Below are 16,048 nucleotides of genomic sequence, written 5' to 3'. Positions count from 1 at the left end.
ATCTAGCAACATATATCTTAATCTGTTAACATTTGCAATTTTTTCAGGGTAAAATTCTAATTTGAACAATAGTATTTATTGCTTACAGATTGACATGGAGACCTAAATTCAATATTCTGAAGAAGCTTTCTATTATCTCTTCTAATTTTCCTCGTTGCCAAGAGTTGGATAAATATCATAACATTGTGTCACTGTAAAAAGGTGGAAGGAAAGGCATTTCACCTTTTTACAGTGTTGCACCTTTTTCCTGCATTGTCAGGAAACTGTACTGCCCAAGCAAATATTTAAAATGTAGCAATAAGAAAAAACCTCTAGACAGCAAACCGCAAGAAGATATGAGCCCTTCCTCTTATTCACTATGGCATCCCCAGTGCCAAACATAGTATCCAGCAATATAATGGGTATTGAAATATGTTAAATGAGTGAATGCAACACTGCTTACTAATTTCGTCTATCTTCCCTAATCAAAAGAGATACAAAAAGACCACATTCTATTAGGTATCAGGAATTTATATATCTGACTACGAAGGAAGACCCATCTTGTCAAGTTTTGGATCCCCAGAACCTAGAAAATATGAAAAGACAATAAAAAAAAAAAAATCCCTTGTCGGGAACAGATCGCAGTGGGTTAGAGTAGCACCCAAATCCCCTTTTATTTGTCACCAACAAAACTTCCAGCCTACTCTGTCTGCCCTCTCTGAAAACTGAATGGCCTTAAGAGGAGTAGATTCTCAATAGAAAAGTCACTTTTTCAGGAACAGGCACTTCCCACTCCATGCAAAATGAGGCCAAGTCAACAAAACCGCAAAGACTTGGCTAATGCAAGCACAAGCTAATTTATTATGATTGGCCCAAATTACCCACTTTTTTTTGCCGCGCAGGCCAATATCCACAACCGCACTGATGCCTCATGTAGGGCGAACGTTTTCACCAGTAGCTGGTGAGGAGCACGGTGTTTCTCAGCCAAAACCGAGGGAGACTGGAAATTGTGCAGTGCAGTAATCCAAACACCTCGAGTGGATCCCAGCCTTTAAAATCTATATCTCGTAAGAAATTCCTTCCATTTTCCATATTACAAGCTGGGGAAACAAATCTCCGGAGCTCTTCAGGGATGAGCTCTTTTTCAAATACTACAACCACTGCCACCTCCCCATCCTTCAGTCCAAGGTTACACACACGACCCAGTTCTGAAGGGTCACATCTAGCTGACCGCCTCCCGGCGGGCCTTTAAAGAAGCCGCGCGCGGTCGAGCTGCCCCAGAGTCCAACTTCCGGCCACAAAATGAGAGGATGTTTTCCTCCTGGCCACACCTTCCTAGCCTCGCCCTCCACGCCCCGCGCGAGCAAGAGCGCGCGGGCGCGCGGGAGGGGCGGGGCCGCGTAGCCGCCGCTGCGAGTTTCGCCCCCCCTCAGCGGCGCGCAGGAACGCCCAGGGCCCACGGACGGCGCGGCGGCGCGCGCGCGCGCTCCCGGTGCCCTCCTCCGTGACGTGCCTGGCCCAGGCCGCGCAAGGGCGCTCTAGCTGCCAGTGCCGCTGTCATGGCGTCTGAGGCGCTGTCTGAGGAGAACCCGCCGCGGTCTCTTTAGAGCGAGGGGCGGGCGGCTGGGTATGGAGAGCGGCCCCGAGAGCCTGCAGCCGCTAGAACACGGAGTGGCCGCCGGGCCGGCGCCAGGGACAGGCTCTCCGCAGGAAGGGCGACAGGAGACCAGGCTCGCCACTGGGGATGGTCCTGGAGTATGGGCGGCGGAGAGCAGCGGCGGGAAGGGGCAGGGGGCGGCAGCCGCCGGGAGGAGCCTCTCGGACTCGGCTTCTCCCGCCGGCTCGCCTCGGGTTCTCGTACCCTGCAGCTCCCTCCCGGGCTTGGACTTGAAGGGAAGCGATTTGGAGAGTCCTGCTGCCCAGAAGGCGCCTCTGACAGGGCAGCACAAGGTGACCGCCTCCCCGGAGGCAGCCGAGGCCGGAGCCGACCATGAGTTGGGTCCGGCCGGAGACGCGGGCGCCCTCCCGGATCCCGCCGGCACCTGCCGGGCAGAGTCGGCGGCCGCGGGCTCCGAGGAGCCCAGCAGCGGCGGCGGCCTCAGCAGCAGTTGCAGCGACCCGAGCCCTCCCGGGGAATCGCCGAGCCTGGACTCCCTGGAGTCGTTCTCTAACCTGCATTCTTTCCCAAGTAGCTCCGAGTTCAATAGTGAGGAAGGAGCTGAGAACAGGGTCCCCGAGGAGGAGGAGGGCGCGGCGGTGTTGCCCCGGGCTGTGCCTCTGTGCCGAGAGGAGGAGCAGGAGGAGGGGGAGGCAGCCCAGGTGCTGGCGGCCTCCAGGGAACGCTTCCCGGGACAGTCTGTTTATCATATCAAGTGGATCCAGTGGAAGGAAGAGAACACACCCATCATCACGCAGAATGAGAATGGCCCCTGCCCTTTACTGGCCATCCTCAATGTTTTGCTTCTGGCCTGGAAGGTACACTTCGCAGCTTTCTATTTCCTACAGCTTTCGGGGAGGGGGAACACGGGGCGAGGGTGCTGCTGCCTGTCAGCTGATGGCTTCTTCCTTTTTTCCCCCTCATTCATCAATCCATCCCTTTTTCTTCTTACATGCAACTCATTCTGAGACTCCCGTGTTGGAAGAGTGTTCTCCTATGTATGTCAGAAAGAATTGCCGGCAACCTCAGGTCTCTCTTGTAGCGTTTAGTGATGAGCGTTCAGCATTCAGCTATGGCTGATATACTTGGAAACAGACGGGACTAGGAGCATCCTAAACCCTTTGATTTGTTTTTTTTAACCTATATTTTTCTGTGTTATTCCTTCTTACTGACTTTATCACGTATGCAAAAGAGTGAAGAAATGGGGAAGATCATCTTCAGAAGTTACCATCAATCCGTGATATCAGGGAGCAAGTTTTGATGGTTACGTTTAGTCTGTTTTCCAACTCCTGCTTGCTCCATTTGGGTGTGGATACTTAAGGACATGGTGATGGGGAAGATGTGGCCCCTTAGACAAATTCCATTTAAGGAAAAGCAGTGGCCTGAGACCTAATTACCGTAACTTCTTGGTTTTCAAAGATTGTTTTTATTTTATGCATGATTTTTACTTGCCTCATTTCTTTGACTCTACTTAAATAGTCTGGCATTATTACCAGTAACCACACATCAGAATGTGTGAAGGGAGCTAAAATTATAACAACTAAAATAAGAAAAGATATATTCAAGTTAAAGGATCAAAAGAGGGAAGGGCCCTTCAAAAGGAAGTATATCAAGGACTCAATATATTGAGGACCTGTAAATGAAGTGTCTTATTTAAGCTTGCAGTTTTAGAGTGCTGAGAAGATGCATCTTAGAGTACATATTTTACTTTTAAATTGGGAATTGTATCTATAGATAAAATGTTCCCTAGAAAAAAATAACCTGGATTATTGTGACTAGTTAGGAAGAAAATCAAGTAAAGGAAACAGTGTTTATTAAGTCCCTTCATCTTCCTTTCTAGCAAGGGCTAATGCAAAAGAAATAAGATTAGATCTTACCAGTATCTAGTACATAATGGCACTCAAATGTTTTGAGTGAAAACTGCCTGCGCTTAAAGAGCTGTTGAGCTATTTGGAGTTGCAGCATCGACTTACTTGAAATTACTAAAGAACAATACAAGACAATACACTATAAATACTAGGTTATAGGAAGCAGATTGAAATGCATTAGACATCCCCAAAGGTGAAGTTTTCCTTTGGTCTGGCATAGTCCCAGAGAGCTTCATGGAATTTTTAGATCTTGAAGGAAGCTTTTAAGGAAAAGTAGGATTTAAAATAACAGGAAAATGGAATTCCTGGGAGAGGGAAGGGTATAAATAAAAGGGATGAAAATAAAATGGATAATGTGTGTGTGTGTATGTTTTGGATGACAGGAGTGGTAAGTTCATATTGCAGGATAATAGAAAATAAAATTGAAAAGGTGAAGAGCCCCTTGATGAAAGCCCTTGAATGTCAGACTAGGGAGTTAAATTTCATCCTGTGAGCCAAAGTCCCCAGTATTTCTGTCAGAAGGAGTAACAGTTTCCTTTAGGCTTTTCTCACTTCCTAGTTTCTACATAGTACTGCAGCGGTTCAGAGGAAAGAGCAAGTACCGTGGTCTCAAATATTTGGGGATAGATGAGCATTGAATTGGTCTTTGAAAGACAGCATACATTTGGGTTCCCACTATATGTGAGGTACTAGAAATACAAAGATGAGTAAGATGCAAGTGTGCCCTCATGTAGCTCGTTAGTAATGGGGAGACAGACATAGAAACAATAACCACATTGCAATGTAGAAGTTCTAAATATGCTGTGGAATTACAGAGAAAAGTTTAATTGGGAATGGAACATGTCAAGGGAAAGCTTCATAGAAGAGGTAACCTGTGTACTGGGTCTGATGGATGAGTAAGAGAAGTTCCTTCCATGCAGAGGGAATAGTGTGTTCAAAGATGCTGAAGCAGAAAAAGGTTTGTTCTATTTGGAGACTCCAACCTTGCTTGGAGTGCAGTGGAGGAGGAGAAGGAAATGGCAGTAGCAGGAAATAAAATTGATAGGTGGGTTAGACTCTGAATGAGCAGGCATGCTAAGGAACTTCGAGATTGTTTTATAAATCTTTGGTTCTTAGCCTTTTTTCTGCCTCAAGGCTATTGATGCACACAAAAATTACTCATCAGTAATCATCAGTGACTGATGGGGAGATCAATTAAGAGAAGCAAGGTTGGCTAGAGCAGTGTTCTCAAAGTGAGCCAGGGCTTCTGAGGTCAGTACTGTTCATAATAGTACTAAGTTGTTTTTTGCCTTTTTCACTCTCATTCTTTCAGTGTCAGTAGAGTTTTTCAGGCTGTATGATGTGTGATGACATCATTGCTCTGACAGTTAACAGACTCTGTGCTCGTGCATTCTTGTGTTTAAAATTTTTCTCAATTTTTATTTCTAGTATGGTAAATCTTGATAGATATAATCCACTTAAACAAGAGCTCTTTGGGATCCTTAATAATTTTTAGGACTGAAGAGGGTCTTGAGACCAAAAAGTTTGAGAAATGCTATAGTAGAGAAAAATAGTAAATAGGGTATGAAGGTAGTTGTCAGATTTCAGAGGACCCATCATTAGGCATGTTTAGACTTTATATACAGCTGATAATAGGAAGCTACTATAAATTACTAGATAGAGGAATGACATAAAGAAAGGGGTCTTTTCATTTGAGATTAGACTGGAGGTGAGATTGTAGTGAGTGTAGCAGGAAGAATTGATGAGGATAGCTCTTTTGGATGGGAAATTCTCTGCCCCTTCTCTCTGATGAGGATAATGTCACAGCCTAAATGATGAATTGATTGCTATCTGGATATAGGAAATGAAGGATGTGATACTTTTTCTAATTGGGTAATAGAGATTGTTTGGATCATTCAAAAGGTAGAGAATGTGTTTTAGATGGGGAAGTTGATGTCAGAGTTTGGCTGTGTCAGGTTGGAATTGTCTGTTAGTGGGACATAAAAATATAAATGTTCATTGTGCCTCCTGAAACATAGACTGGGCCTCAGGAAAGACGTCAAAATTATGAGAAAAATTGAACTGGAGAATTATTGCATAGATATAAGTATGGTATCTGTGAGAATAAATGAATTCTCCAAAGAGAGTGGTGAATAGTTCTCAACTATTTGCCATCCCAGTATATGTGAGGAACTACAAATTGCTAGTATAAACATCCTCCCTCTATTTTCTCCCTCCCTCTTCTGTCCAGTTCTCCAGTAGACATAGAGAAAACAGAGGAATAAAGAGGAAAACAGAGGAATAAAGTTGTTGGGGAGAAGGGAATGCTAAGCCGTAAAGATGAGAGAGTGTAAAAGAAATCAGTATAGGCACAATTTGAGATGTAAATGAGAACTAGAGAGAGGACAAAGTCATGATAGTAGTGTGGGAGAGAAACTCTAATTTAAAAAAAAAAAAAAAAAGGTCAGTTATCATTGTCAAATGCAGCAGCATCAAGGAACTGGTGGAGTAGGAAAGATTTTGCCAAAAAGCACAGATATGAGAACAAGGTCACTAAAAAGTCAGGATAACATGGAATCCTCAGAATAGGTGGTAAAATTCTCTTCAGAGGAAAACAACAACAATCTTTTTTTCTGAAGTAATGGAAGGAAGATACAAAGACAAGGTCATGTTAAGATAGAGAGACATGAAAATTGAGGCCTCATTCTGCATTTTGGCAGAATAACAGATGAGCTCATCAGTAATAGCTATTGAACTTGCCAGTAATTAAGGAGAGAAGTTGTAAAGCATCGAAGGGTGAATTTCGTGAGAAAATTATGTTGTATTTTAAAGAAGTTCTCATCTCATTGAAGATTATGCCTAGGAATTTGAGGCATAAGCAGAAAGTAGTCAGTGGCCATGGATAAATTGGGGTATTCTTTTAAAACTTCTAGTATGTCAATTTTGCTTCCCCCCCGCCCCCCAAATAGTTCTCTCATCCCTGGAAATAGGAGCAGGAAGAATGACTGGTTAGGATTATCAAGTATTGGGCTTTTCAAGGGTTGATTCATGGAGTGTCAGTGGAATTAAGAATTGAAAGTAAAACAGTTGATCATCTTTTTTGGGGGAGAATGAAGTAATGAGAAAAATCAGTAAGGAATTTCCTAGCGGTCCAGTGGTTAAGGCTCTGCACTTCCACTGCAGGGGGCACGGGTTCGGTCCCTGGTTGGGGAACTTAAAAAAAAAAAAATCAATAAACTGAATACATTAGGAAGATTTGAGTGATTCAAAGGAAGTAAGTGCCATGATGATTCTGGGTGAGAGATGACAGTTAAAATTATCAAACATGGTAAGTACTGAGTTGGAAATGTTGGAGTTTTAATTAAAAGTGTTGGTTTAGGACTGATGGAAAGTAGGTGATTATTACTAATCTGTAAAAATAGTTGAGCTGTGATAATCCAACAAATCAAGAAAGAAGGAAATCTGTTCATTAAATTTAATTCAAGCTCAAATTTCTAACTCTCTTTAGCTGACACCAGGTAAATTGACCCAAATTGAAGTCTTAGAATACATTTTCATGTTGCTTCTTTATTTTAGACTGTTTTTGGTGTTTTTTAATAGTTTTTCTTTAATCTTTAATTTTATCTATCATAAAACAATGCCATTTATAGGTTTATTTGAGGGCTGTGGCCCAGTTAATCAGTTGTGTTTATAAAAATCAACAAGTCAGAAGATATATAAAATATAAAATTTACTTTCTGATGTTATTGGCCTATGTTACAAATACTGAAGCAGAGTGATGGGTACTTGGAAGTTCATTATGCTGTTACTTTTCGGCTGTTCCATATGATTCAAATTTTGCATTATGAAACATTTTTAAAAGCTTCTGCCTTAATATTTTTATGTTTATGAAGGTATTACTTTAATAATAGAGGGAGTCCCTGCTTTGTCACACTTTTGTTTTCTTATAGAAAGAATATAGGTTCTAAGGCCCACATACTCAAAATATATATATATATACACATACACATATATATATAACTTATACTGTACATTGTAATAGAAGACATATAGTATTGTAATATCTAATCATTATGTATCTAATTATTATGTAACATTTTAGTGGAAGACTGAATGCACTATTCTGATTTAAGATGCTGGAAGCACATCCCCTCTCCTCCCTAGTCCTTTGGGTGGGAAATTCTTCCTCTTCTTTCTTTGCTTAGCAGGCGCTGAGACGATCTCCTACTCCACATCAAGGGAGGAACAGCAGGATTCTTAAGCAAGTTTGTTTACCTTAGGTTTGTTGCTCCAGACATTAAACCTAGAAACTATCAATATAAAATAAAAATTGATACATTTGATTCAGTAAAAAACAAAAAACTTAAGGTTAAAAAAAAGAAAAAGGACAAAAAGATACCCCTTCCCCAAAAAAACTTCACCAGCAACTAAGTCAAGTCAAAACACACACTATAAACTAAGGGAATTATCTGCTAGATTACTGTATGTGTCTAAGGGCTAATTTCTTAATTTACAGAGAGCCCTTATAAATTAGAAAGAAAAAGATGAGTGACCCAAGAGCAAAATGAGCAAAAGGCCATTAGCAGAAAATTCAGTGAAGTTCAAGCGGACATATCCTCTGTCTCATTATCACCTGCAGAGGGTGAGCTTCTTACCAGAAAGCTTTTGCTCTAGTTCTCCCTCCCTCCTTGATGACTTTTCTTTTCTCATACCTTTTCACAGATACCTCTTCTTACTTTTGACTAGGTTTTACTTTCTTTTTTTACTTCCTGACTTATAGGAATATTGCAACTGCACAAATTTTCTCATATTCCCCTTTTCCTAAAGTAGGCACAAAGCTCTTTTGAGGATTTCCAAGTGTATTACCTATAAAAATGGAAAAACAGATGGTGAGCTGAAGATTCCATTTTAGCCTCTGCCCACCCTGTTTGTTTTTTAATATAGATCCTGTAAGAAGAGATTAAAAACTTCACACAGTGGTGGAGTTTTGTTTACACAAAAGGTGCAAGCAACACTTCCAAGGCTTTCATTTCCAGTCTCTCCTAAGAATTAGGATTGGTGTAATATCTCTGGGTTTGTCAGATAAAGTGGATATGGGCTGATGATATTATGAATACTCCCTGTGGTGGTTGTCCTATTAGTGATGTCCTCATTTTCTCCTCTCCCTTTGCTATGAGTAGTCCTTCAGTGGAAAACCTTCCCATTCTCCTTCCATCCTTATCTCTGTTAAGTCCCAGGTGAAGGGCATTTGAGCACAGGTGGTATCAGTAATCCTAGGGCTTTGAATAATAACAGTAAGTACTCGATTATTTTTATGTCCAGATACTATGCTAAGTATTCTACATGTATTATATGCATTTTCTCTTTTAATTTTCTCAACCACATCATGAAATCCTTGTGTAGATATTGTTCCTATTTTACATACATAGAAAATTGAGGTGCATAAAGTGTAAATAACTTACCCAAGGTAAGTTTATACCCACTCCAGAACCTGAGCTCTTACTTCAGATATTTGGTTGGAAAGTTAAAATTCAAGGTAAGAGTAAGCCTGGTGGACAATAGGCCTGGGACAAACCAGGGTGGAAGAAGAGCTAGTGATAAAGTCAGAGAAGCAGAAATAGACTTCATGATTCCTTAGAACAAATCCTGGGGATCTGTTCTTTGTACAGATTCCTTCTGTTTTTAGCCCCCTGTGTTTTATCCCATGTCCTCTCAATTGTCTGACACTTCCAATTTCAGAGCCTTTCTTGAGTTCTGTGGTGAACGAGCTTGCCTTTACCATCAAAGTTTATTAAGTATTTTCTTTGATATTTTCAGTAGTCAAGTTTTCTCTCTCCTGCCACTACCCTAGTTCAGGCCACTTTCATCTCTCTCCTGGACTACTTTAGTAGCCTTTTAACTGTTCTCTTGTCTTATCTTATTCTCATCTGTCTTTCAAGCAATTAATATAAATGTTTCACTGTCACTTTTTCTTTGGTTAGATTTTCAGCACGGTAAGCTTGCTGAGCTGCTTAAATATAAGTCCAGTGAAATTTGAACTAAAGATGCCTTTTTTTTTAAAGTTGTATTTATTTATATTTATTTTTATAAATTTATTTATTTTTGGCTGCCTTGGGTCTTCGTTGCTGCACGCGGGCTTTCTCTAGTTGCAGTGAGCGGGGGCTACTCTTCGTTGTGGTGCGTGGGCTTCCCATTGTGGTGGCTTCTTTTGTTGCAGAGCATGGGCTTTAGGTGCACAGGCTTCAGTAGTTGTGACTCGCTGGCTCTAGAGCGCAAGCTTAATAGTTGTGGTGCATGGGCTTAGTTGCTCCACAGCATGAGGGATCTTCCCAGACCAGGGCTGGAACCCGTGTCCCCTGCATTGGCAGGCGGATTCTTAACCACTGCACCACCAGGGAAGCCCCAAGATGTCTTCTTTTTTTATACATCTTTTACTGGGAAAATTTCACTGGAAAAACATTCTTCATTGTTCTAAAACCTTTGAATTGCGTATAAAATAGGACATTCTTGAAAATCTAATACATGTGAATATATCTGCAGTTTCTGATGGTTTTAGATAGTTTTAAATAGGCCTCGATATTACTCTGAGAATGGGGTCTAAGTTCTGATAAACATTGAGGGTAAGGGTGTTTCAAATTGGCCGAAGTTGAAAGTTGTCTCTTATTAAATTTTCCTGATTTGAAATACTGATGGCATGTAGAAAGTCAGTTAGATTTTTAGTATTTTTAAGTACAGTAATTATTCTTAATAATAAATGAATATTACCTATAAGAAATTAGAATATAAAGCATGATGTATAATAGCTTATAATACATGTTTATTTGCTGGAGCCAGAATTAAAGGCATGTTGAAAGGATCCTTAAGTTTTTTAGCCCTTAGTTTGAAAAAAGCTGCATTTCGTCTCTTTGATTCCCATTAATAATACTTACAATATAATTTCTTTACAATTTCAACTTAAAAAAATTACGAATACTATATGATTTGCCGCATATTCAAAATCAGTGAAACTTGAACTGAGAAGAAATTTTTTTTTGTGTGGACACGCTGTGCTGCTTGCAGGGTCTTAGTTCCCCAACCAGGGATTGAACTCACACCCCCTGCAGTGGAAGTGTGGAGCCCTAACCATTGGACCACCAGGGAATTCCCAAGAAATTGTGTTATTTAGTGATCCTTTTTACCATAAGTAATGCAAAAACAGACTACAGCACAGGAATCAAATAATTCACGGACAAATTAAAAATATTTGTCTCCTGAGACTTCCCTGGTGGCACGGTGGTTAAGACTCCATGCTCCCAATGCAGGAGGCCCAGGTTCGATCTCTGGTCAGGGAACTAGATCCCACATGCATGCCACAACTAAGAAACATGCATGCTGCAACTAAGGAGCCTGCGAGCCACAACTAAGGAGCCCATCTGGTGCAACTAACTAACTAACTAACTAAATAAATATTTTTAAAAAATTTTGTCCCCTGAGTTCCAACTCAACTTTCTGTTTGAATGTCAAACTAAATTTCACAGTTACGAAGCAGACATCATTTTCTTCTACAAACTTACCTTCCCTTACCAAATGTCTTATTTTTATTAAATGTATGGATCTTAAGTTTTAGAGTTCCCTGAGCCTTAGAGTCAACTTCAATTTTTCTTTTCGCATCATCCTCCACTTTTCACTGGTCACAAAGTTCTGTCAGTTCTTCATTTAAAATATATTTCACGGGACTTCCTTGGAGGTCCAGTGGTTAAGACTCTGTGCTTCCACTGCAGGGGGCACGGGTTTGATCCCTGGCTGGGGAACTAAGATCCCACATGCTGTGCGGCACAGCCAAAAAAAAAATACACACGCACACACATATATATATACATATATTTCAGATAATGTTTTATATAAGATTTCATTGAAAGAAAGTGTTGCTGTTTTTAGAAGTCTGTATATTAATTTTGTATCCTGCAGTTTTACCAAATTCATTGATGAGTTCTGGTAGCTTTTTGGTGGTGTCTTTAGGATTTTCTATGTATAGCATGTCATCTGCAAACAGTGACAGTTTTACTTCTTTTCCAGTTTGGATTCCTTTTATTTCTTTTTCTTGTCTGGTTGCTGTGGTTAAGACTTCCAATACTATGTTGAATAAAAGTGGTAATGGAAATTCCCTGGTGGTCCAGGGGTTAGGAATCCGCACTTCCACTGCAGGGGACACAGGTTCAATCCCTGGTCCGGGAACTAAGATCCTACAAGGCACACTGGGTGGCCAAAAAAAAAAAAAAAAAAAAGTGGTTGAGCATCCTTGTCTTGTTCCTGATCTGAGAGGAAATGGTGAAATGCTTTTCACCATTGAGTATGATGTTAGCTGTGGCCCTGTCATAAATGGTCTTTATTATGGTGAGGTATGTTTCCTCTATACCCACTTTGTTGAGAGTTTTTATCATAAATCGATGTTGAATTTTATCAAAAGCTTTTTTGGCATCTATTGAGATGATCCTATGATTTTTTGTCAATTTGTTAATGTGGTGTATCACATTGATTGATTGTTGCAGAGCACGGGCTCTAGGGCATGCTGGCTTGAGTAGTTGTGACACGTGGGCTCCAGAGCACAGGCTCAGTAGTTGTGGCACACGGGCTTAGTTGCTCCGCAGCATGTGGGATCTTCCCGGACCAGGGCTCGAACCCGTATTCCCTGCATTGGCAGGCGGATTCTTAACCACTGCGCCACCAGGGAAGCCCCAAACTGTGTATTTCTTGAGTACTTATTAATTGGTATTCTAATTAAACATTTAACGATGTTCTTTGGCTGGTCATTTTCATACTTACCATTAGCTATATAAACTGTTCCTTATTTCTTTGTTATTACTGGGTCCCCTGCATTTCTCTCCCCCCTCTCCCCTACATCAAAATTATAGGTATCAAAATCTTGGCATATCACTTTTGAGATGTTTTACATTTCTGTTCAGGATATTAACACTTTAAGCAGGTTTTGTTATTTTTATTTTTGGTCTCTCGAGTCTATTCTCAAGTACACTTCACTCTTCGAATGACTAAGAATTACAGAATAATTGGGCTGAATTAATGACGTTTTATCCTATAGTTGAATATTTGGAGTTGTAGTAGGTATTTCCTTTTGTTAATTTAAATATTCTTTTGTTAATTTAAATGTTTAATATTAAATATTTTATTTAAATATTAATTTTAATAGAAATCTAGTTAGAATAATAAAATATTTATAGGATAGGACATAATTTATTTTCCTAGATAATAAAAGCTTCATTTTATTTGGACTCTATTAATTTGAAACTGTGTGTTAATATGTACTGAGAGGTTTTGCTGAAATTTTAGGAAGAATATTTAAACTACTTAGAGTACCTTCCAGGTGTCCTTGAATACATTAATTTACTTGTAAATGATATGTTATAGATTATTACTAAAAGAGGACCATCTGAGAATCTAGGTCATACTTCATTTGTTTGTCTGTTTTTCATCATAAGATTTAAAATTTAGAGATTCAGACAGAATGCCACAATTTTAAATTCTGTATCCTTAGCTAGCTTTCCCATAACCTGTTTTTTCTTTAATAGACTCTAAAGAGACAAAGGAAAGAAAGTCTTAGGATCATTAACAAAATCTTCAGCATTTGCTTCTGTGGTGATGGTGGTAGAGGGAAGCAAAAAGAGAAGCAAGCATTCAGGAAGATCATTTCGTGGTTAAAAAAAATTAAGATCTGTTGATGGCTCCAAAGTATTAGTGGGAGGGAGGCAGGCATTTCTTCACTATTATACTCTTTTGTCCCTAGCTTTAGTGAACATCCAGAATATTTTGTTGGCTAAGATTCGGGAAATGAATATACCAGTCAGTATGCTTGGGAATAGTTAAAATATTTGCGTATTTGTTGTCCCACTTCTAAAGTCTCTTTAAAGGTTGTCATTTCCTATTTCAAATGTTTGAAGCAAGACATGATAGGCAGTTGTTATTATTTGGAAATTTCAAGACTAAACCCTGAAATCATCTATTTGTAGAAATCTAGGGTTGTAGAATGTATTTCCCAAATACATATATACTTGTTAGTGCCTTGGTTTCTTATTGACAATTTTATAGTGGGATTACTACATTGACCAAAAGAGGATAAGCTATTTGTTTATGGGATTTTCTGGTGAATATATTTCTGCACTGAATTTGTCTGGAGTAAAAGAATATATAGGTCTCATTTAAGAAGCATTGTTAGGTGAAAATTGGACTTTCAGAGTGGTCTGACAGTTATTCAGAATGTAAATATTCACAGTGTATATAAACTACTGGTTTAAATATCAGACCTTCAAAGTGGTATTGAAACACCTTGATAAAATATTATCTAAAAGCAGTTAAAATCATCTAAAGCAGGGATCAACATACTTTTCCTGTAAAGGACCAGATAGTAAATATTTTAGGCTTTGTGGGCCGTATTGTTTCTGTTGCAAAGATTCAACTCTGTTATTATAGTGCAAAAGCAGCCAAAGACAGTACATAAACAAATGAGAGTGACACCCAATAAAACTTTATTTAGAAAAACAAGCAGGGGACTATAATTTGCCAATGAGTTTCAATTTGAAAAATATACTCTTTATGGGAACTCTCTGTACTTTCTGCTGAATTTTTCTGTAAACCTGAAACTGCTGCAAGAAAAAAGTCTATTACAATTTCTGGGACTTCCCTGGTGGTCCAGTTGTTAAGACTCTGCGCTTCCACTGCAGGGGGCGTGGATTCGATCCCTGGTCGGGGAACTGAGATCCCGCATGCCATGCGGCGCAGACCGAAAAAAAAAAAAAGTCTATTACAATTTTAAAAAATGTCCTAGAAAATAAGAATAATTTAGAAACAAGTAATGATCAAAACCTCCACGGCAACTCTTGGTTTTCACTGAGTGATAAAGCCACTGGATGACTAACTCATAAGTACCAACTGTCATGTATGCTTTCAGAGGGTCTAAAACTGTTCTGTTTTACAGGGATCTTTTTTAGCACTTACTTTATTCATTGATTAAAATAAACAAAAAATTGTGACATACTGTTACTACATTTGGTAACATAAAGATCCAGAGCACCTTCTTCAACACATTGTTGGAGAAATTGCTGATTTAAATGATCCTGAAATAGTAATTCCTGAGGAATTTTTAATTATGCTGCTATTCTGTCATTGCTATGTTAATTATTTTGTTCAAGTTTGCATCCTACAGTACTTATTTTTCTTCCATGAATATACCAAGGAGTATGCTTTTCAATAAGTCAGCTAAAATATTTACAATCATTGGCTGTAATATCTGTGTAATTCATCTGATAATTCATTTGAAAAATTCATTTAGACTGTGTTGCAGCTGACTTAACTTTTGAAACTTAAATATGACTATAACGTATATATCTACTTTTAACCTTTTTATTGTGACATATAGCGCATACAGAAAAGTACATAAAACAGAGATGTCCAGTTTAACAAGTTATCATAAAGCAAACAGTGGAACTACCATGCAAGTCAAGATATAGAGCATTGCCAGCACACCAGAGGCCTCTTATATGTCCTGTTACAACTATAACTCCTTTTATCCCTAGGGTTAACCACAGTCCTAATTTTTATAGTATCCATTTTCTTTTCTTTATACATGTACAGCTCTAAACAGTAAAGTTTAATTTTGCCTGTTTTTAAATTTTACAGGTTGACTCATATAGTATGAATCCTTCAGTTTATGACCATCCTTTATACTGTATTCATTTTAGCTACTCAACAAAATAAAATGGCCCAGGTAGACTGAAGTAATGGAATATTGACCTGTGTTAAGCCTGTCTTCAGTAAAACTGCTGCATGGGTGACCTGTCAAAACATGTTCGGTGCCTCTTCCTGCCCTTAAACTGTATTTTCTATTATGCAGGACACTGTTGCAGGTGCATAATGACAATCAGGATGGGTGACGAAGGGCATAGCACTTGGCTTTGAAAATAGATTTCTCATTGACTCTCTGAGATCTTGTATCACCCTGTAAATTTTATGGTGATAAGATTGGCTTTGTTGTATTAAAGATTAGTTACAAAGATTTTTAAATGTGAGTGTTGTATACCTATAGTAGATACATATAATACACATACATACTTGTGTTTCTGACTGAAGAAACACTTTAATTATCTAAAACATTTGATTTTATAGAAAAAATACTTTGTTTTTCAGGTGAAACTTCCACCGATGATGGAAATCATAACTGCTGAACAGCTGATGGAATATTTAGGTTAGTGTTGAAAAGTGAATGATTTTTATATCTCTTTCAAAATAAACCAAAGTTTTCAAAGCTAATATATTACCAAATTTCACCTTTTTGAGGCTATTTTTAAGTTATAATTTTTAATCTCTTAATTAAAAATTTTTATCAGTATGTTTCTGTTCTTGGATGCCTTCTTTCTGACCAGCATTAAAATTCTTTAATATAAATAAAGAGACTAGTGACATCTAGAAAACAACAAGGTACATATCAATTCCAATAAACTACAGAATGGGAAATGGCACAAAAACTCTAATGTTGAATGTAGGGAGTGTTTTAAAATATTGAGTAGACTTGAATTAA

The 16,048-nt window shown here is 39.0% G+C and overlaps 1 protein-coding gene across 1 annotated transcript in view; it reads left to right on the top strand.

Annotated features, from left to right (window-relative positions):
- Positions 1 to 1,515: 1,515 nt before the first annotated feature.
- Positions 1,516 to 16,048, top strand: part of MINDY2 (MINDY lysine 48 deubiquitinase 2) — a 71,960-nt gene continuing 57,427 nt past the window's right edge. Inside the window, exons 1-2 of the mRNA XM_061182072.1 lie at positions 1,516 to 2,454; positions 15,658 to 15,715. Of these exons, the coding sequence (XP_061038055.1) occupies positions 1,609 to 2,454; positions 15,658 to 15,715 (904 nt within the window). The 5' untranslated portion in view covers positions 1,516 to 1,608. The remainder of the gene's footprint in view (positions 2,455 to 15,657; positions 15,716 to 16,048) is intronic.

The sequence above is a fragment of the Eubalaena glacialis genome, chromosome 2 (genome assembly GCF_028564815.1).
Source record: "Eubalaena glacialis isolate mEubGla1 chromosome 2, mEubGla1.1.hap2.+ XY, whole genome shotgun sequence".
NCBI classification, from domain to species: domain Eukaryota; kingdom Metazoa; phylum Chordata; class Mammalia; order Artiodactyla; family Balaenidae; genus Eubalaena; species Eubalaena glacialis.
The sequence above is the reverse complement of the archived record's forward strand: the minus strand, read 5'-3'. Positions and strand labels throughout refer to the sequence as shown.